Source organism: Gymnoscopelus microlampas (assembly GCF_963454915.1).
Source record: "Gymnoscopelus microlampas genome assembly, chromosome: 5".
Lineage (NCBI taxonomy): Eukaryota > Metazoa > Chordata > Actinopteri > Myctophiformes > Myctophidae > Gymnoscopelus > Gymnoscopelus microlampas.
The window spans coordinates 51877595-51899558 of record NC_139942.1 but is presented as its reverse complement, the minus strand read 5'-3'; the positions used below and the strand labels follow the sequence as shown (position 1 = coordinate 51899558).

Genomic DNA, 21964 nt, shown 5'->3' with positions numbered 1-21964 from the left:
GCACAATTAAGTCCTGAAGCTTCAGCGAAGGGGAAGGTCACTAATGGGGCTGATCCTCTCTATAAATACAGTATCAGAAAATCTACGTTTCTCACATGTACTTTAACTCCAGGTAAAATGATTGAGACCACTGGTAACCAACTGCAATTCAAAGATTTATTCAAGCAATAAGCAATGCGCATTTATCACTGCAAACAATGCACACCTCAAGGACGCACCAGGCATTTGCAATGATTGTAATATTGATTATGTAGATCACTTTTCCTCAACCAGTTGTCCACAGACCACTAGTGGTCAATGGCATCATTTTAATTAAAAATGTCAAAACAAATTTAAAAAATGGGGGGAAAATAAATGTATCTTTCTTAAACGTCTCAACTATATTTAAATATTAAGTCCAAAACATTTCTGAAAAACATAAATTATATGAAGCGGCATAGTGTGTGGAAAAAAATTTGAAAACAAATATTGACTGCTTCATATATTTCATTGTGCACCAAAAATCGTTGATGTAGATCAGCTATACTAATAAAATAGAAATTACTGAGTTACAGTAGGCCTTCTTATATACTACAAAATATGTGTTGTGTGGAGATGGAGTGGGCTGGTCCTTCAGGATTGTTTAAAATATATGCTAGTGGTCCAGTGCTCATAAAAGGTTGAGAATCACTGATGTAGATGACAGCTAGAGTAACAGCAGTTTACTGTTTAGTTGTCAGCGATAGTCCTGTCCATCCAGGCACGCAGGTTAGGGACGGAGGCGAATACATCAGGCGCTTTGGGAGGGCAGCTTGGCGCCCCCCAGGAGGTAATACCAAACAGGGTCCAGGCTTCATTCTTCTTCTTACAGACCAGGGGTCCACCAGAGTCACCCTGAAACAACAAGCAGTTGTGTTTACATTGCTTTTCATGTCTAAATGTTTCATGTCCAAATTATTATCATTATTATTATTATTAGTAGTGGTAGTGGTAGTGGTATTATTATCATTATCATCATTATTATTATTGTTATTGTTATTATTATTAGTAGTGGTATTGGTAGTGGTAGTAGTAGTAGTAGTAGTAGTAGTATTTTATTATTTTATTACAATTTTGGGGGGGATTTTTTACTTCCACCATCTTGTTGTTTATCTATGGCAGCGGTTCTCAAACTTATTTAGCTGTGCACCCCTTGCTACCTCCTGACCTAGATGACGCACCCCCCCCCTATTTATTAGTAAAATAACACCATAGAACCGCCATAGGCTTTTCAGGTCACGCACCCCCTGCACCACAAGGGGTGCACGCACCACAGTTTGGGAACCCCTGATCTATGGCATTGGTTCTCAGCTAGATGATGGACAGGAACCAAATGGACCCTTATGGGTCTGTAACTCTGAGAGTGTACAAATGGAACCAAATGGACCCGGTCCATTTGGTTCCATTTGTACACTCTCAGAGTTAAATTAACATTGGTTTTACAATGTGAATTGGGGTCCCAGAGGTATAAATGCCATTAAATGGGGGTCCGTAGCCTAATGCATGTCAAACTGGGGGTCCTTGAAATTAAAATGGTTGAGAATCACTGCTAGAGAGCCGTAAAAACCTTCTCTTATTGGGGTCCATGGCTTATCTTTTCAAATGGGGGTCCGCGGGCTGATAAGTGTCAATTTGGGGGTCCTTGACATGAAAAAGTTTGAGAACCACTGATCTATGGCATCTTTATGTTTTCCTCATTTTTTTTCTTTTTTTCTTTCATTGAAGTCTGTGTCACTCACTGTGCAGGTCCCAGATCCAGAAGCTCCAGCACAGATCATCCGACTGGTGATGTTGTGACCCTCGTAGTACTTCTTGCACTTTTCGTCGCTTATGATTGGCAGACAAACTTGCCGGAGCTTGAGAGGTCTCTTACGAGCTGAAAGAAATACATACAATTCAATGGTTAGGTTTGAGCTCTTGCTGCACACCTCTATGTGTCACTGAGAATGACACATTGTTGTTAAATAGTAGTAGAGGTCTTAATGTTATCCTTTTTGACAAGAAAATACATTTGATGAACAACTAAGTTTTTTGTTTTTGTTTATTATCACTTACAAGAACATTTAAAAATGATACACAAACATTCGGTAAAAAATGTGAAGGAGAATGCCTAAAAACCCTCCAGGGGCTTGAGAAGTGGCATTCTCTAGGCAGCTAACAGTTAAGTTTTGTTTCTCTATGTGTCCAGTCTGAGAATAGTTGTCTAGCGTGGCTGAGTTAACAAGGACTCTGTCTGTCTGTCAGACGCATCCCATGTCTTTTCAGGATAACGGAGATAACACTTGCAGAAAGGTTGTTATTTTGAGAGAGAAATGTCCCGCAATATGAATACATTTTATTACACTTGAGGGTGTGCTTTACCTTGATTATTGGCACTTCAGTGATGCTTGAGGAACTCAGCTCTGCCTCGTTCCTGACTGCATCACTGGCGTGCAAAACATCTTGTAATATTGCTTAAAGGGATTCTAGGCAAGTTCAGAGATCAAAAAAATAAAAAAAACTGTTGTTTACAGGGGGTCACGCAGGGGGGGACTTCTGAACGGGCCATGCCGAAAATAGGTTGCTTTAGTTTATTCGGATACAATGCGTGTCACTGCCCGCCCCTGCCGGTTCTCTGAATTTTTATTTTTAAATAGGCTCTGTCATGATAAATTGACCACATTTATGAAGTTAAAGGCATTGTAGGGAGTTCAGACATAATCAAAGAAAAAAACTGTTGTCAAACACCGCCCCTCCAGCAGTTCTTTTCCCCGACCACCAGGGGGTGACGCAGGGGGGACTTTTTAAATGAGTCATGCCCAAAATAGGTTGCCTTATGCGGATACAATTCGCGGAAATGCCCGACCCTACGGTTCTCTGAATTTATATTTTTAAATAGGCTCTTTCATGATAAATTGACCACATATATGAAGCTAAACAACTAAATTCTATCCAAACGATTTTTTAAAAGTAAATTATGTGCCTCAAAAAAGAAGTTTGAGAGCGTTTTAAAACCGAAAGTAAAAAGTTGATACGGGCACGGACGCGCACGGACACGCACATGCGTGCGTTAATTTACGACCCGGACATAAACAACATGAACATAAACAGAAGGGAAAATACGGATTTCAGACAGAGGACTGTGTTTCAATGAAGGAAAACACCCCAGCATCATTATATAGTGGCTGATAGAGGGGAGAAAATGCAAAAAATATATATATACATATTTTTTAAATTTAGGCTTAATGTTCCCTACAATGCCTTTAAACAACTAAATTCTATATTTTTAGATATCTTAAAAGTAAATTCCGTGCCTCAAAAAAGACGTTTGAGAACGTTTAAAAACCGAAAGTAAAAAGTAAAAACAGCGCAGCAGAAAACAATGGCGGATCGTTCCATTTTTGTCGGCTGCACTCGGTTCCATTCGGTTTCACTCGAACAGTTCACGTGGACACGGATGTGCACGGACGCGCACGGACGCGCACATGCGTGCGTTTTATTTACGTCCCGGATACCCGGATGTCAAAACATAAATAGTAGGGAAAATACGGATTTCAGAAAGAGGACTGTGTTTCAATGCAGGAAAACACCCCAGCATCATTATATAGTGGCTGATAGAGGGGAAAAATGCAAAATATATATATATAAATATTTTTAAAATATAGGCTTAATGTTGCCTAGAATCCCTTTAATTAAATAACAAGATGTTTCAAACTGATATAATAATTGACAATTGTTGATTGATCCTATTCTAAATGTTGAAATTAATCTGCTCTATTAGTTTGCTTTGCAGTAGCCTACTTGCCACGTGTACACACCCTACTCTATGCTAAATAAACTGTACTGGCAAAATGGTCCTTTCTGTGTTTGAGGGATAAAAAATGTGTTCCCTGACGTTCACTCACGTCGGTAGCGGATCCGGCCCCAGCCAGTGGCTACACACTTCATGCCAGCAGTGAGGGTTTCACCAGTCTCGGCCACACACACAGGGGACACATGCTCGTTCATCTGGGCAGGGCTTTGCAGCTTGATCAGTGCGATGTCATAGTCAGGATTTTTGCTGGAGGGGTCATAGTTGGGGTGATCGATGACCTACCAGGGAAATTATACATTCAACTTAGCTGTTAGGAGAGATATGTAAGCTAGTTGTTGTTGCTTGTTGATTTAATATCTGGCTAAAAGGACAACTTTGTTTTTTTTACAACAAGGGTTATTTTATTAGTTGTAATGATGATAATTAAAAGGTGAGTGTAAAAAAAAAAATCATGTATTGCTTTCTATCGGTATACACGTTATAGTGATTTTTAACTGGGGGGCGGGGGCATTTGATCCATTGGTAAATGAACGTGAACGCAGTCAAGAATAATACATTGGCAAATTGATGAGCAGGTTAATGGAGAGGAAGAAATGTAACATAATGTTGTGTCCGATTCGTATCTTAAATTGCATTTAAATTGAAGCCATGCCCAAGCCAGGCCAAATATGTGTTGGTATACCACATAACCAGAACAGTCAGCCCCTGACAACACTGGCAACTCTTTTTTTTGTTTACTATTTATATATTTTATATTTTATATACTTTTTTCTTTTACAAAAGAGGGAAAACATACATATAATAATTTGTATTTATTATTACAGTACATGTAATGCCCAATATTTCTACAAATGCTACAAATTGCTACAAAACCTGTATATCCAATTTACAATTTAGGCATTTAGCAGAGAGGTAATACATGAAATGCGTAGAAATAATAGTAATCTAGGATCAAAGGTAAACCAAGAACTTATCATCAGTCTAAGCAGTATAATTTCAAAAAAGCAACATTTTGGCTGGTTGAAGACCAGTGCTGCGGCATTCTGGATCATTGGGAGGGGCTTAACTCACTGAGTGCCATTAACGTGTTTCACGTGTTTTACCGCTATTGCGCAACGTGCCATTAACGTGTTTGATGTGTTTTTGAAAAAATTGAAAAAATTGAAAAAAAAAATATTATTTTTTTTTGAAAAAAAATGTTCAGAACCCAAGATATCATTACCAGAAGATGTGCAGCTCCATCCACTCCTTGTTTAACTTAGAACTAAAAAAGGCTATATCTCTCTTCCTAAGCACTTTTTGTTTTCTGTGAAAAAAACTCTGGCACTTTTCAGAATCAATTCTGAAATAATTCTGGCAATCCTGGCACTCAGTGAGTTAAGTGCAGATACCGGGAGGCCAGTAAGGAGAGAGTTACAATCAAGTTTTGATATGACTGATGTCTGGATAAGGAGATGGGCTGACTCCTGGGTAAGGAAGGATCTGATCCTTCAAATGTTATAGAGTAGGCCTATAAAAATCTTTTTGGACCTAAACAACAACGTCAACAATACATGTAGGTCTGATAATGACATGTTAAAATCATGTATACTTAACATTACTCCCCACCATTTTCCTTATTATACTTCATTATGGGGCCAGGCTTCCAGCATGGAAGGGGTGTGGGCCAGCAATGTTCGGAATTCGCCAATCAGGCTGGAATGTGAAAAATCGGACGGATCGAACGTCTTGATCACCAGAATCAGGATCAGAATCACTTTTATTTGATACTTTCCCCATGTATTTACATACATACAGAAAATGAAATACCGTTCCCCTCAGTCACTTGCAGTGCAACATAAAACATCAAGCCTATCTAAGAAACATAAAAAGACCCAAACTAAAAACAGCATAAACAAACATCACTTGACTAAAGAGTATCGATTTGCATGATGTTTGGACAATATTTGTAGAAATAAAAAATAATAAAAAAAAATGTTTTTTCAAAAATCGGCCTCCTGGTTGCCGTTATAATAGGGGAATGTCGAAAGGGTGGCATTTGTTCCATAACGTAGTGCGAATGTGCGTGCAAAGTTTCACCGCAATCAGACGCTGCGTTCATGATTTGCAGAATTTTGTTAAAAACGGGCCACTCCAGTCTTGATCACATGACTATAGAGATCATGTGTACCGAATTGCTTGAAATGTTGATAAAATTTGAAGGAGTAATATCAAAAAATGTGAAAAATGCAGGTAAAAGGTTTTTCCTTGGCCTCTAGGGAGTGCATATACAAAGTTTTACACAGATTGGTGCTGCTAGGTAAAAACACAAATTGGCCTGTTATAGCGCCACCATGAGGCTGTTTAAAAAAGATCAAATGGCATTTCTTCCTTGGCCTAATGGGAATGTGTGTGCAAAATTTCACGGAAATTGCAAGCTGTGTTCATGATTTGAGGCATTTTGTTCAAAACGGAGCACTCATGCAAACTTTGGAAGCCATTCTTAGCTTATCCGGATGGAATATGAAAAATCTGAATGACCTGTTTCGTTTAATGACTATAGAGATAATGTGTACCGATTTGCGTGATGTTTGGACAAAATCTGTAGGAGTACTGTTAACAATTTCTTTTTGTTGGAAAAAGCAGCCTCCGGGTGGCGCTATAACAGGCCCATGTGAAGAATTTGGGGCAGAGGTTCTGAATTGGCATCCAGGGAGTGTGTGTGCACAGTTTTGCTGCGAACAAGCCAACAGTGTCGGACATTAGCTGTCCACAGATGGACTGACGGACAGGCGCACGCACGCACGCACGCACGCACGCACACGCACGCGCACACGCACACGCACACGCACACGCAAACACACACACACACACACACACACGGATGGACGGACTGACAGGGTGCAAAACATAAGTCTCGGCCATGACTTTCGGCCTGGCGGAGTCAATAATAATACATTTATACACACACACATGACATATATATATATATATATATATACTTCATCCTTTTGTGATTTGTTCTGTCCATCTTAGTCAATAAAACAAAATTATTGTATTTCAGTCATAAACATATACTTGTACCTGACATCGCAGTGGGCAGCAGTGACAACCCAGTTCTCGTTGATCAGTGATCCACCACAGAAATTTGTCCCTTTGGTGTTCTGATTTCACATTGTTTTCATTAGGAACAGTAGGATGTATCTAAGTTATGTGTCTCAGTATTTCAGCTACTATGAAATGGCAAAACACCTTGCCTTTCATTCATCCACCTACACACACACACACACACACACACACACACACACACACACACCCACCCCCACACACACACACACACACACACACACACACACACACACACACACACACACACAGGAAACTTTCCTTTTTGTTCAATTATGTCATAGTAAATAAAATACACATGGAGTGAATGCACTGTCCAGTCTATCAGTGACATGTGGATAATGAAATGGTAAATATAAACAGTGTGTTATATACCTGCAGGGAGGCCTGCCAAGGCCAGGAGTGAGGTTCAGCCTTGTCACCGTTGATGATACCTAGTCCATCACTGGTACATCCTGCAGGAACTTTTGGGGTTTTTGCAGGAACACCACAGACTGAAGAACACACACACACACACACACACACACACACACACACACACACACACACACACACACACACACACACACACACAGCTCACTCTGTTGTCGCTGCCTTTGCTGTTGTGCCCATAAGAGGCGACCTCGGGCATTAGTCATTGGGACAGTTGGTGTTCTGTTCCACACACAGTCTATAGATGCTCTGACAGAGAAACTAGGGTCAGATATAAAGTCCTACCTTATTTCTGCATGTTTAAGGTGCACTTATATGAGAAATTTCATCAACGCAACATTCCTCAATCTTTAATGTCTTGTCTGTCTGTCTGTCTGTGTCTGTCTGTGTCTGTCTGTGTCTGTCTGTCTGTCTGTCTGTCTGTCTGTCTGTCTGTCTGTCTGTTTGTCTGTCTGTCTGTCTCACTCTTCTGTCTGTGTCTGTCTGTCTGTCTCTCTTGCGCACTAAGCAAATGGAAACCCCAAACCCGTCGCCTTTGATTGATTGTTAATAAATGATATAATCAAGTATGATAAAATCATACTTGATATATGGAATTAAAGGTAGGGTAAGTGATATTTTGTGGCTAAAACAAAAAGTATTTTGTTAAAAGGTTGAGGCACTATATTCTGATAGTAATCATTGCTATAGAGTGTTTGTTCAGTAACCATAGTCTCCCCGTCTCTCCAGCTCTTTAAGAAACAGAAAATACATTTTCCGGTAGGTGTCAAAATCTCAGCCAATCAGGAGAAAGTACCCATTTTAAGCTTCATTTTTATAGTGTTCCAGTTCCAATTTTGCATGCTCATTTTTCAGTGTCATCACTTGTTTAATCTATATCCTGATTGAGTGAAATTGGAAATGAAACTGAAACGAAAATGCATTTTCTGTTTTATAAAGAGCTGGAGAGACAAGGAGACTCCTTTTACTGAACACACACTCTATAGCAATGAGTACAATCAGAATATAGAGCTATTTAACACTTATTTTAACCAAAGAAAATCACTTACCCTACCTTTAACAACCACATTTACATCACAGGGATTGATACATATGGTTTATGTTTATGGTTTCAATGATATATAATACATTTAACATTCTGATTATTATCACATACTGTACACCAGTTTACTCCCTAGTCCCCACCACAATTATATACATATATGGGAAAATATAAATATATATTTGATTCACCAGGGTGGGGGTGGGGGCGAGGCCCCTTTTGCATCAGAGCTCCACTGCTTTGCTGGTTTAAAACTGTCTCTGCGCGCACGCACGCACACACGCACACACACAACACACAACACACACAGGGAAAAAACACTTCATTACTGCTGATTGAAATCAATTAATTCAACCTGCTGTATATTATAGTGTGAAGGGTGAAGATACTGCAGCATGACACACACAGCTTTTGTAAACAAATTACAGCATTACAAAACATTAACTTCTTGAGCCTCTGGTAACACCCACCCATAAAACAAACATGGACAATTTCTCCTTCTACAGCACTGCCACCCAAGTGTGGATCCATCCCCCAAAAATGTAGATCACTGGCTTCCTTTAAAAAAGCCCTGACAATTCAGCTTTCAGGAGGCCAAAGGGGTAGGTAGTTATCACTTCTCCCTTAGACAGGTGACCCCCCCCCCCCCCTTTTTATCCCCCCCCCCCCCTTTTCCCCCCCTACTCTGTATAGTGTTTTATACAGTAGTTGTGATGATATTGAATGTTTGGTGCTATTTTATATGTTGATGAATTGAATACCTAGGACCCCAATGGAAACAAGACCTCAAGGACTTTTTTGGTGTTGTCCTTTTAGACAAAGTGTTTGACTGTACTCGTGCTGTTTTTACATATCTGTCTAATAAAATATTCACTCAATCAATCAATCAGCCTATTTTAAACTTCAGACGATTTCCCACAAAATCAGCAAAAATAGCCAATCTAAAAGCTAAACATGTGAAGCGTTGTGAGCTTGTATTTGGCCCAAATTATCTCTTTTATATTTGGGCCGAATGTAAAGCAGTAAAAGTAAGATTTTTCTAATGATTAGGCTACATTTTATATTATATAGGAGTAGCAGTGAGTGAGCAGGCAGGAGTGAGGAATTGGAATGTGTCTATCAGTCCAGCAGGCTTGATTCCTCCTGACTCGCATATAATCCTCTCCTCCTCCCTCGCAGGCAGGACTAGTGCGCGAGTGGAGTGAGCGAGTGTGGAAGTTGGGCTGTTGGAATTTGGCTATTGTCTCAGAGAGACTTCAGCCAATCAGGCTGACTGGTATTTGCAATCGGCTCTGTCACATGCATCTGTTTGACCAATCAAATGATTCTATTCACAGCACATCACAGACTATCTCTGTGCTGAAAGATGATGTGAGGTTACCATGGTTACAATGAGTGGACTGACTAAACGTTACTTACTGTACATATGTGCTGCCTTTTGTGTCTGACTTAATGTTTTAAAGATGTTATGTATTATTGTGTATCCTTTTTAAGTGGTTTAGGCCATATTTGAATTTGCACAACATGGCTATTTTATATTTTTAGTGGATAAGAGTTTATCATTTTTGTAGGAGCCATTCATTTGATTTCATATTTTTTGACTGAATGGCGCCCCCACTGGTCGCCTCGTAAAATGGCACCATGGTTCCCTATTAATCAGGCCGCAGCTGTGTGTAGCAGGACGCCAGAGGAGAAACAGATTTTCAACCGCTCGCTCGCACCATACACACACACAGCGCAAATCATGAAAGAAAGACTTTGAATTGAATCACTTTGAGTTTATTTTGAACCTTTATGCTGCGCCTGTTTGTTTTGAAACCCTTTAGTTAAAGTCTGGAGCCTGTTTCTTGTTTTCGTTGTTTGCACCCCGCCCCCCATATTATTTGAAACTTTTACACAACTCCTGCCATAAAATCAACCTGTTCGAATCCATGAAGACACAACAATCAACAACATCAAACAGTGAGTAACAAGAGACAGCCCAAGTCAAGTGTTGTGAGCGCGTTTTAGACGTATTCTGGCGAAGATTGGCATATTGGCCCTACAATCAAGTTGAAAATCTCTCTGATACGGACACAATGAATGGAATTGGATGGATCTAAAGGATCTTATGGATGTGTCACGCTATTGAAGTTAATGGAATGTGCGACGTCACATGGATAAATGAACGCGAAAATCGCGCATTTAAGGAGGATTTGGATGAATATATGTCGCCATTAAATAAACCCTGTGCATTGTTATAAGTTTGGATTTGGAAAATAAATGCTGCTTAACGATGTCTGAGACTGCACATGATAAGGAGGAATTAGGCCAACCTGAAACTGTTATTGAAGTGCCTGAAGTTACCACCGTTCACACTTCTGATAAAACTGATCAATTGCCTGTGGTTGAAGGGAAAAGACAAGTGAGGCCCACTCAAAGGGCACTTGAAGCTAATTATGCAAAGCAATGTAATGCAAGAAAAGCTAAACTTGGACAACTCACAAGCAAAAGAAATGTGTTACAAGCACTTATGGTTGATTACAGAAATGTTGAAATTGTTAAACAAGAATACAATGAATTTAATTCTAAAACAAATGACTTCAAATTACTTCACAAATCAGTACAGCAGCTATTGTCAGAAGAGGAAGCTTCAGATGACCACGAGCAGTGGTACAGGCCTAAGTTCAAAAGCATATGTGAATTTCATGACAAAGTTATAGAATGGATAAATAATGCCCCTGCAGCCATGGCACAAAAGCCAGCAGAAGTGGCACCAGAAGTGACACAAGTGACACAAGCACTTAGTGTCAAATCATTTGGCAATGTTTCAGTTGGAATGATAAGTAGAAAGCAAATGAAAACCACTACAAGCACCTCAGCATTGAGGCAGGCAGAGGCCGAAAGGGCAGCCCTACTTGCTCGTGCTGCTGCTCTCAAGCAAAGGCAAGCATTTGAATTAGAGGAGGCACAGCTCAAAGCAAAAAAAGAAGCATTTGAATTGGAAGTAGAAATTGCAGCTGCTGATGCCAAATTAAAAGTATTAGATGTCACTAAACATGTAGACACTAAGTCTGAAATTAACCCCTTAATCCACATCAATGAGTATTTTGCCTCAATGCAATCCTTACCAGTGGACAGCCAGAAGGTTGATAATTATGGATTGGATGATGAAGAGGATGATGAATATTTAGAGGATGATGATGATGATGATGACGACGGAGAGGAAGATGATGAAATTGAAGGAGCAGCTTCACAGCCACCACTGAGACAAAGGTCTCAGCATGCCCCTAGTGGCCAATTACGGCAGCCACATAGACATATAAGGTCACGGTCACGGATGCCTGTTGCTCACCAACAACCCCAACAGCCAGGTGCTCAGGTTAATGTTCAATCAGGCGGAGCCATGATGGACATTTTGAGAAAACAAAATGAGATCACAGAAATGTTAATTCAAGAACAGAGGTTCTCACTCTTGCCTTCTAGAGAAATTCCTGTTTTTAAAGGTGATCCATTAAGTTATGTCTCTTTCATTAGCACATTTGAACATTGTGTAGAAAGCAAAACAAGTGACAGCAGAGATCGACTGCTCTTTCTAGAACAGTTTACAGATGGACAACCAAAGACACTTGTGAGAAGCTGCCTTCACATGGATTCCCAAAAAGGCTATGTGAAAGCAAAACGGCTGCTACGCAAACATTTTGGAAATGAGGTTCTCATTGCTGCTACCTATCAGGAAAAAATTCTGAATTGGGATTTAATCCGATCAGAAGATGGCAAAGCCCTACATAAATACTCACTCTTCTTGAGAACATGCTGCAATGCCATGAGCAATAATGAAATTCTGCAAGACATGAACAATCCTACACACTTAAAATCTGTCTTATCAAAACTGCCTTTCAAGCACAGAGAGAGGTGGAGGACTGTATCATATGATTACTATGAGCGTACACACAGAAGAGCTAAGTTCCCACAACTGGTAAATTTCATTGAAAGGCAAGCAAACATTGCCGTTGATCCCCTCTTTGGAGAAATACAAGACACAAAACCGAAAGACAAGAGGACAATCCCTTCTCCCCGAAGTAGTAATTTGAAATCAGTACCAGTCTCATCATACACTAAAAGCAACTATAAAAGCAGTTTTGCCACAGTAACAGAATCCTCACAACCAAAGTCACAGTCAGGCACAAGCAGCTCTGCAGCGGTGCAACAGAAAACATGTTTCCTTTGCAAAGAGAATCACAGCACAGATTTGTGCAAGGAATTGGATAAGAAAATGCACAAAGACAAAGTTGAGTTCTTTAAAGTAAATGGTTTATGTTTCGGTTGTGTGACTCAGGGTCACATGAGTAAGGACTGTAAAAGACGTATGACTTGTAAAATATGTACAAAGAAGCATCCTACTGTGTTGCACATTGAATTTAAAGATGCAAGTCAAACGAGTCCAAACACCGATAGCGTGTCAGTGGGCAGTGCATTAGTCACCATGAAAAGGCCTATCCATACTGGGGCCGGTGACCAACAAAAACTGTCAATTGTTCCTGTGCAAGTTAAGTTGTCAAATTCCAATCAAGTACTTCAAACATACGCTTTCCTTGATCCAGGGAGCACTGGAACCTTCTGTACTGAAGATTTAAGGAAGCAACTGAATGCCAAAGCGACACCAACTCGAATCCTACTTCGTACTCTTGGACAAGAAAAGGTCATAAGTATTAACAGAATCAATGGGCTGGAAGTGTCAAGTCTTGAAGGAGATAATTTCCTAAAACTGCCACCACTCTATACTCAAACAGAAATTCCTGTAACCAAGGAGCAAATTCCCACTCAGGTTGATGTGCAAGAATGGAACTACCTAAAAGAGGTTAAGTTGCCATATATTGATGCAGATATTGGACTCCTGATTGGTAATGATGCAGCTAAGTTTATGGAACCTTGGGCAGTAATTAATAGCAAGGGTAATGGGCCCTATGCTGTAAAGACAAGACTTGGATGGGTGGTTAATGGGCTTCTACACAAACCCACAATAAGCCATAAGCAGCCAACCCATATCTTCAGCAATCGCATATCGATAATAAATTTGAATGACCTCATGATCCAACAATTTAACTATGATTTCCCAGAAAAGGGTTATGAAGAGAAGGCAGAAATGTCTATGGAAGATAAGAGATTCATGCAAATCATGTCGGACTCTACTAAAATAAAAGATGGTCACTACCAAGTAAACCTTCCATTCAAGCAGACTGATATAGCAATGCCTAACAACCGCCATCTGGCAGAGCAGCGTGTAATGTCACTCAAAAGGAAATTCAAGAAGGATCCGGAGTTTCATAAAGAGTACACTGACTTTCTTGAAAGTGTCATTCAAAAAGGACACGCTGAAGCTGTACCACGAGAGCAGTTAAATCAAGAGGAAGGAAGGACCTGGTACTTACCTCACCATGGAGTACGCCATCCAAAGAAACGCAAACTGCGTGTAGTCTTTGACTGTTCTGCATCATTCCAAGGAACTTCGTTAAATGATGAGCTTATTCAAGGCCCCAACTTAACCAACACACTGCTGGGCGTCTTGATCCGGTTTAGACAAGAACCAGTAGCAATGATGGCAGACGTAGAAGGCATGTTCCATCAAGTGAAAGTCACACCAGCTGACAAAGACTTTCTTAGATTCTTATGGTGGCCAAATGGTGACATCAGTCACAGCCTAGTAGAGTACAGAATGACAGTGCATTTATTTGGAGCGACATCTTCATCCAGTGTTGCTAGTTATGCCGTGAGAAGGACTGCTGAAGATAATAAGGATAAGTTCTCAGCAGTGGCAGTTAACACTGTTAAAGAAAACTTCTATGTTGATGATTGTCTTAAGTCTGTGCCAAGTGAGAAGAACTGCATAGCACTATCTAAAGAATTAAGAACCCTGTGTGCTCAAGGAGGTTTCCGCCTAACCAAATGGGTAAGCAACAGCCGCACAGTGCTGGCCTCTATTCCAGAGGAAGAGCGAGCCACAGAGGTAAAAGATATTGACTTGGATCAGAAGCACCTACCGGTAGAACGGGCCCTTGGAGTGCAGTGGAATGTGGAGGAAGATACATTTAGAATCCAAGTAAACATGAAAAATCAACCTTACACAAGAAGAGGAATCCTATCCACTGTAAGTTCAGTGTACGACCCTCTGGGGTTCTTAGCTCCGTTCATATTCTCTGCAAAGCACATCTTGCAACAGTTATGTCAGCTGAATTATGGATGGGACGACAGGATTCCAGAGGCTTTCTGTCAATCATGGCATAAATGGCTCACTGGACTACAGCAAATGGAAAACTTCAACATTCCAAGATGTATTAGATCTAAAGAATTTGGCAAAATCAAGTCAGCCCAACTTCATCACTTCTGTGATGCAAGTGAGACAGGATATGGTACTGTGACTTACCTTAAAATGACCAATACTGAAAACCAAATTCACACATCTTTAATCATGGCAAAAGCAAGAGTCGCCCCCTTGAAACAGGTTACGATACCTAGAATGGAACTTACTGCTGCAGTACTAGCAGTGAAAGTAAACCGGATGCTGGAGACTGAGCTACACCTTCCACTCAGAAAAGCGGTATTTTGGACAGACAGTACATCAGTCTTGAAATACATCAGAAATAACACCAAGCGCTTTCAGACTTTCGTGGCTAACAGAGTCAGCACTATCAGAGAACACTCTTCTATTGAGCAGTGGAGATACTTGAACACCAAGATCAACCCTGCAGACCATGTGTCCCGAGGTCTTACAGCTGACGCATTCTTAAAGTGTGAAAACTGGAAGAAGGGACCGGACTTCCTACAGGAAAAGGAAGAGACATGGCCTACCTTACCTGCTGATCTCACCCCCATAACAGCCGACGATCCTGAAGTCAAAAAAGAGAAAGTTACAGTCAATACCATCCAGATGACAGATCAAGATCCTACTAGCACACTCATACACCACTACTCAAGTTTCTACAGATTGAAAAGAGCTGTGGCATGGATGCTGTATTTGAGAACTCACCTTTTACAGTTGAGTAGAAAAAGAAAGGATCTGATGCGAATTCAACAATCAGACACAGACAAACAAAAACAGTCAATTGAAGTAGAGATGACAAAATTCAAAAACACTGTAAAGGTACACAACCTCTCTCTGGATGAACTGGACATAGCAGAGATAGCCGTTGTACAATTCTGTCAAAAACAAGGATTTCAAGAGGAAGTTGAAACATTACAGAAAGGAAGTTTGAACGTGCAGAAACACAGTTCAATCTACAAACTTGATCCCAAACTTGAAAACGAGGTATTAAGAGTGGGCGGGAGATTAAGCAGAGCAGCCATGCCGGAAGATGCAAAGCACCCTGCCGTTCTCCCAAAAGACCATCATGTGTCAAAGCTCGTTCTTAGAAAGATCCATCAGGAAGTAGGACACAGTGGGAGAAACCACATGCTCTCCTTACTGAGACAAAAGTATTGGATTCCATGTGCCAACTCATTGGCAAGAAAGATTCTTTCTGAATGTGTGACCTGTCGACGTCTCAATGTATCTGTTGGAGAACAGAAGATGGCAGACCTGCCAAGAGATAGAATAACACCTGACCTACCACCTTTCACACAAGTAGGAGTAGACTATTTCGGACCTATTGAGGTGAAAAGAGGCCGTACCACAGTCAAAAGATATGGAGTCATTTTCACCTGCTTAATCAGTAGAGCAGTACACCTAGAAGTGGCCCATTCGTTAGATACAGACTCGTGCATTAATGCGCTCAGGCGTTTTATTGCTCGAAGAGGCCAAGTGATGGAAATACGGTCAGACAATGGGACTAACTTCATATCTACGGAAAGGGAACTGAAAGAATCTTTGAAGGAATGGAATTTGGACAAAATAGAAAGAACTCTACAGCAGAAAGGAGTCAAATGGATATTTAATCCACCCGCTGGTGCCCATCATGGTGGAGTATGGGAACGATTAATCCGTTTGCTCAAAAAGATCTTGCTATCAGTCACCAAACAACAAACTCTGGATGATGAAAGTCTCCATACAGTTATGTGTGAAGTGGAAGCCATGCTCAACAGCCGCCCACTCACTACAGTTTCAAGTGACCCCAACGACCTGGAAGCATTGACACCGAATCACCTGTTATTGCTTAAGAAACAGTCGATCCTTCCACCAGGAGTGTTCCAGGCCGCTGATGTATATGCAAAGCGCCGTTGGAGACAAGTACAGTACCTGTCAGATCTATTTTGGACTAGATGGATAAAAGAATACCTACCTCTTATGAATGTACGTCAAAAATGGAACCGCATCCGCAGGAACTTTGAAAAGGAAGATATCGTGGTCATAGCTGACACGAATGCACCAAGAGGATCCTGGATGTTGGCTAGAGTCCTGGAAACAATGCCAGACTCAGGGGCGGATATTTGCACTAGGCATACCAAGCACTTGCTTGGAGCCCCAAGGCAGGGGAGCCCCCACCTCCCCCCTTTTTTTTTTTTTTGTAATTAATTTTTTTTTTCTTCGCATTTTCGCGCGCGCAAAATAGGCCCCGAACCAGAGCTTTGCTTGGAGCCCCTAACTTCTTAAATCCGCCCCTGGCCAGACTCAAGAGGACTTGTGAGAAGTGTGCGTCTTCAGACAAAAACCAGCGTACTTGAAAGGCCCATCAGCAAGATTTGCCTGCTGGTGCCAAACTCAAATTAAGAACTGAAGATTCAGACAGGCCTATACACCATGCCTGTTTCCCACCTCACAAGTATTTATTTGATTTTGTTTTGAACATTTTTGTATGGCTCCAGTTTTGATTTTGTATTGTTATTAGAGCCTGCCCATAACAATAGGGGCCGGTTATGTAGGAGCCATTCATTTGATTTCATATTTTTTGACTGAATGGCGCCCCCACTGGTCGCCTCGTAAAATGGCACCATGGTTCCCTATTGATCAGGCCGCAGCTGTGTGTAGCAGGACGCCAGAGGAGAAACAGATTTTCAACCGCTCGCTCGCACCATACACACACACAGCGCAAATCATGAAAGAAAGACTTTGAATTGAATCACTTTGAGTTTATTTTGAACCTTTATGCTGCGCCTGTTTGTTTTGAAACCCTTTAGTTAAAGTCTGGAGCCTGTTTCTTGTTTTCGTTGTTTGCACCCCGCCCCCCATATTATTTGAAACTTTTACACAACTCCTGCCATAAAATCAACCTGTTCGAATCCATGAAGACACAACAATCAACAACATCAAACAGTGAGTAACAAGAGACAGCCCAAGTCAAGTGTTGTGAGCGCGTTTTAGACGTATTCTGGCGAAGATTGGCATATTGGCCCTACAATTTTATATTTTACACATTTCAATTAAGTTCTGCTGATGTAAACAATAAATCAGATCATATAACTCAGTAGTCTTCCCAGATGCTTACTCTTACTCAAGTAATTATTGGGGTGGCTTTAATTTTACTTGAGCCATTATTATTTTAAAGAAACAAGGCCTTTAATTGAGAACAGTTTTTTGGCTTCTCTTCCCACCTGTGTCTGTGGTTCCGTTTCCAACAACCACTTCTTCAGGGGAACGCACATAGACTGCTGATGTCAGGTGTGAGCCTGTTGAAAACATGGAGAGTACCAGTCAAAGCTGAGCAATGCAACTAAAAGGTGGGAAAAAAGTGGTCCAAGTACATGTAACTCAGGTCAGTTTTTTATTAAACATAGGAGGGTTTAACCCATTAAAACCAGGAAGGCATCTGTGTCATTTTAAACACTTTAACCATTATTTTATATTTTGGCTATTAAAAAATAGCTGAAATACAAGCTCACAGCGCGTCACTTTGTGCCGTGCTATGAGCTTGTAGATCTGTTTTTTTGCCTCTAATGTAACGTGTTAGGGCAGATGGAAAGAGGAAGTACCATCCTGTTACTGATATTAGTCACAAAGAGGCTCTGTGCACTTCTCATCTTTAGCAAGTTAACACCCTTAAACTATAAGACTGGTATGACATAGTGAGAGGCAGGGCTGCACGGACCCCCTCCCTCTAGCTACATGCACGGAACCCCTCCTCTAGCTACATGCACGGAACCCCTCCCTCTAGCTATATGCATGGACCCCCCTCCCTCTAGTGCATGGACCCCCTCCCCTCTAGTTACATGCATGGACCCCCCTCCCTCTAGTGCATGGACCCCCTCCCCTCTAGTTACATGCATGGACCCCCCTCCCTCTAGTGCATGGACCCCCCTCCCTCTAGTGCATGGACCCATCTTTCCTCTAGCTACATGCACGGACCCCCTCCCTCTAGCTACATGCACGGACCCCCTCCCTCTAGATACATGCACGGACCGGACCCCCTCCCTATAGCTACATGCACGGACCTCCTTCACTCTAGCTACTGTACATGCACGGACCCTCCCTCTGACTATATGGACGGACCCCCCTCCTCTAGCTACATGCACGGACCCGATACATCTAGCTACATGCATGGACCCCCTCTCCCTCCTGCTGCATGAATGTAATGTGTGAGGTCTATGAAAGCAACATCATTTCCTTTTCTACTTTAACAAGACAGAGTCTGGTGTAGCCTCCATGTCCAGTCTTTAGTTATTATGGATAGCTGGATAACTTATATCACTGTTTGCCAAACAGTGGGTCGGGACCCATTTGTGGGTCGCAGATCCGTTTTCATCAGTCACAAGTGAATATCCCTTTATTTTTTGTTTCATACAATTTGTCATTCATTATTATAATTTTAAACAATTTTCTAAAGATTTCCCCCCCAAAAAAATCACATTTTCATTAGTTGAAAATAAAAAAAAATCACAAATGAAATAAAAATAATCAAAAGAAAATCCCTAAATTACTGCGCGCTTTCAACATGGCACGAAGTGACGTGTTGTGAGCTTGTAGATATGCTTATTTCACTATTTTTGGTCCCGGGGAAACTGATTTCTCTTTTGGGTCTTGAGCTAAAAAGTGTGGGAGTTTGTTCATGCGTGCGTGCATGCGTGCGAGGCTGCAATTTCAAACTGGCCCCTGTCAACACCCCCCCTAACACCCCCCCCCCCCGAACTGTTTATTGTACATATTTCTTGTTTTTCTGTTTTTCATACAAATAACCTGTAAGCTGACTGTATGACGTTCTACATACTGTACATAGTATGTACATATCTGTCTGTTTTCTTAAATGTCATCATGATTTGAGTGCGTGGGGATCTCATTTTATATCTCTCTCTCTCTCTCTCTATATATATATATATATATATATATATATATATATATATATATATATATATATATATATATATATATATATATATATATGCTGCTACAAAGTTGTCGCAATATATTAAAACTCTGTTGTCGGCACGGCAGTCAGACCGAGACCGCCGGTCCAGTTATATCAGATAAAGTTGTGTATTGAACATTCAACACAAGTTGTATTACGAGTTAGAATATGTCACAGACACTTTCAAACGAGAGGGCACTTCTGAGTAAAGTTGGCAAGTTGCCACAAATTAACAAGAATGCACAAGCATTTGAAGATGAAACATCCAACACAGATGTGTAAAGCCTCTTCACAACAGCTATACTGCAACTGTGGCATCCAGGTGAAACGACATTAATCATAAAGGTGGACAGGTTAAAACGTTACCACACTGGATAGCTCTAAAAGGAGACTACAATATTCTCACAAATGCTTCATCAACTTTCCCTTGGCTGTCCCAGCCAGACGCAAGGACAGCATACACTACCTAACTCAGGGGTGGGCAACTTTGATGATGGAGAGGTCCACTATATTTCCACACTCACTCCAAAGGGCCAAATTGCATAAACTGTCGGGCAGACAACTCTTTTCTCCGTATTTTAGCTTTTTTCGTAAATTAATGCCATACTTTTCATTCTATGTCACACAAAAGTAGCAAAAATAGCTGATCTACAAGCTCAAAACGCGTCGCAGTGAGCTTGTAGATCTGCAATTTTTGCTATTTTTTAATTGGAATCTTGAAAAGTTACATTTTGAATTAATTTCAAATGCATTTAGTTATACTTGTATTTGTTGTATTTGTGTTTATACTAGGGCATTAACAGAATAATCGAATATTCGAATATTCGACTATCAAACCGACTATTCGACTATCAAACCACTATTCGATTATTCGATAAAAATAAAAAAATAAAAAAAAAGTTTTTATTTTTTTTTATTTTTATATATATATATATATTTTTTAGTGGCTTTTCTGCAGCAGACACGCAGCTGTGAGCTCTGGTGTGACGTCAACTCGCATTCCTTGAGTCCAGTCATCAATGTCATTGAAAAAAAAAAAAAAAAAAACTTTTTCATTTTTTTATTTTTTATTTTTTTATTATTTTATTTTTTATAATCAAATCGATTAATCGAATATTCGAATACTTATAGGTCGAATAATTCGAATACTAAAAATCACTATTCGTGAATGCCCTAGTTTATACTTAAACACAAATACATTGGACATGTGGCCCCCACCTTCACTTAATGCGGCCCACAGGTTAATATGGGAATACTGATATATTATTGATTTCAGCTGTTACAATTCCAAACATGCAAACATGACCCACTATTTACTTCAGTCTATATTATAGCTTAATGACTAGTATTAAAATTCTATTGTCTTTTTTATGTCCAATGTATTTGTATTTAAGTTCATAAAGTTAACATACACGTAAGTATAGCTAAATGCATTTTAAATTAAATACAAACTAGACCATACCCGTCGAGGGATATGAGCACCCGGTTATGCGCTGTGCACAGAGCCACAGACCCATAGCTCGGGGGCCATCCCGTAGCTCGGGGGGGGGGGCGTAACCATGGCGACATTATTTTATATAAAAATGTTAAACAGCTGACATTTGGGGAAAGTGAAAAACGGGCTTTGGTGTTCCGTGCACATGGTAATGGTCAATGGCTGTGTGCAAATGCAGATCAATTGCTCCAGCCACTGAAGAGAATCGGGCAGAAGAGATTTTGGGGACGCACGCACGCACAGACAGACGCACAGAGCTTTGTAGAATTATAGGATGATGTTAAAATGTTATTTTTCAGGATTCCAAATCCAAAATAGCTGCAAAAAGAATCAGGATTCCAATTTCAAAAATAGTATAAAAAAAAGCAGATCTACAAGCTCAAAACGTGTCACACTGCGACGCGTTTTGAGCTTGTAGATTGGCTATTTTTGCTACTTTTGTGTGACATAGAATGGCGAAGTACGGCATTAATTTACGAAAAAAGTTAAAATACGGAGATAAGAGGTATCTGCCTGACAGTATATGCAATGTGTCCCTCTGGAGTGAGAATTATAATGGCCCTCTCCATCATCAAAGTTGCCCACCCTTGGTACTATAGATGCTCGACAGAGCCAGATGCACCACGGTGCATTCGAAACCACAACCTTCGTGGTGGTGGGTAGGCATAAAATAAATATTTCTCTCTGCATGAAGAGAACAAACTGCCCAGTGAGCCATAGTCAGCTATTAGCTGTTTTTTAAGCGTCCATATATAGACGTCTATATTATTGACGTCATTTTAACGGCTATAATATAAACGGTCTATAAATAGACACTTAAAAAACAG

The 21964-nt window shown here is 40.5% G+C and overlaps 2 protein-coding genes across 4 annotated transcripts in view; both read right to left on the bottom strand.

Annotated features, from left to right (window-relative positions):
- LOC311044700 (chymotrypsin B-like) overlaps positions 1 to 21964 on the bottom strand; it is a 43614-nt gene that overhangs the window by 21310 nt on the left and 340 nt on the right. Inside the window, exons 2-4 of one of the 3 annotated variants that reach the window (XM_084056448.1) lie at positions 17895 to 17969; positions 8582 to 8650; positions 7292 to 7410 (exon numbers count right to left, since the gene is read on the bottom strand). The exons of 1 other annotated variant lie outside the window; for it this stretch is intronic. In XM_084056448.1, coding sequence (XP_083912574.1) covers positions 7292 to 7410; positions 8582 to 8650; positions 17895 to 17969 — 263 coding nt within the window. The remainder of the gene's footprint in view (positions 1 to 7291; positions 7411 to 8581; positions 8651 to 17894; positions 17970 to 21964) is intronic. One more of the 3 variants, XM_084056449.1, reaches the window with a different exon arrangement.
- On the bottom strand, positions 279 to 6715 carry LOC311045984 (chymotrypsin A-like; the record flags this gene model as incomplete). The annotated part of the gene is made up of 4 exons (XM_084058054.1): positions 279 to 873; positions 1758 to 1894; positions 3903 to 4089; positions 6689 to 6715. The coding sequence occupies 4 exons, from the start codon at positions 6713 to 6715 to the stop codon at positions 709 to 711; spliced, it is 516 nt and encodes a 171-aa protein (XP_083914180.1). The 3' UTR covers positions 279 to 708.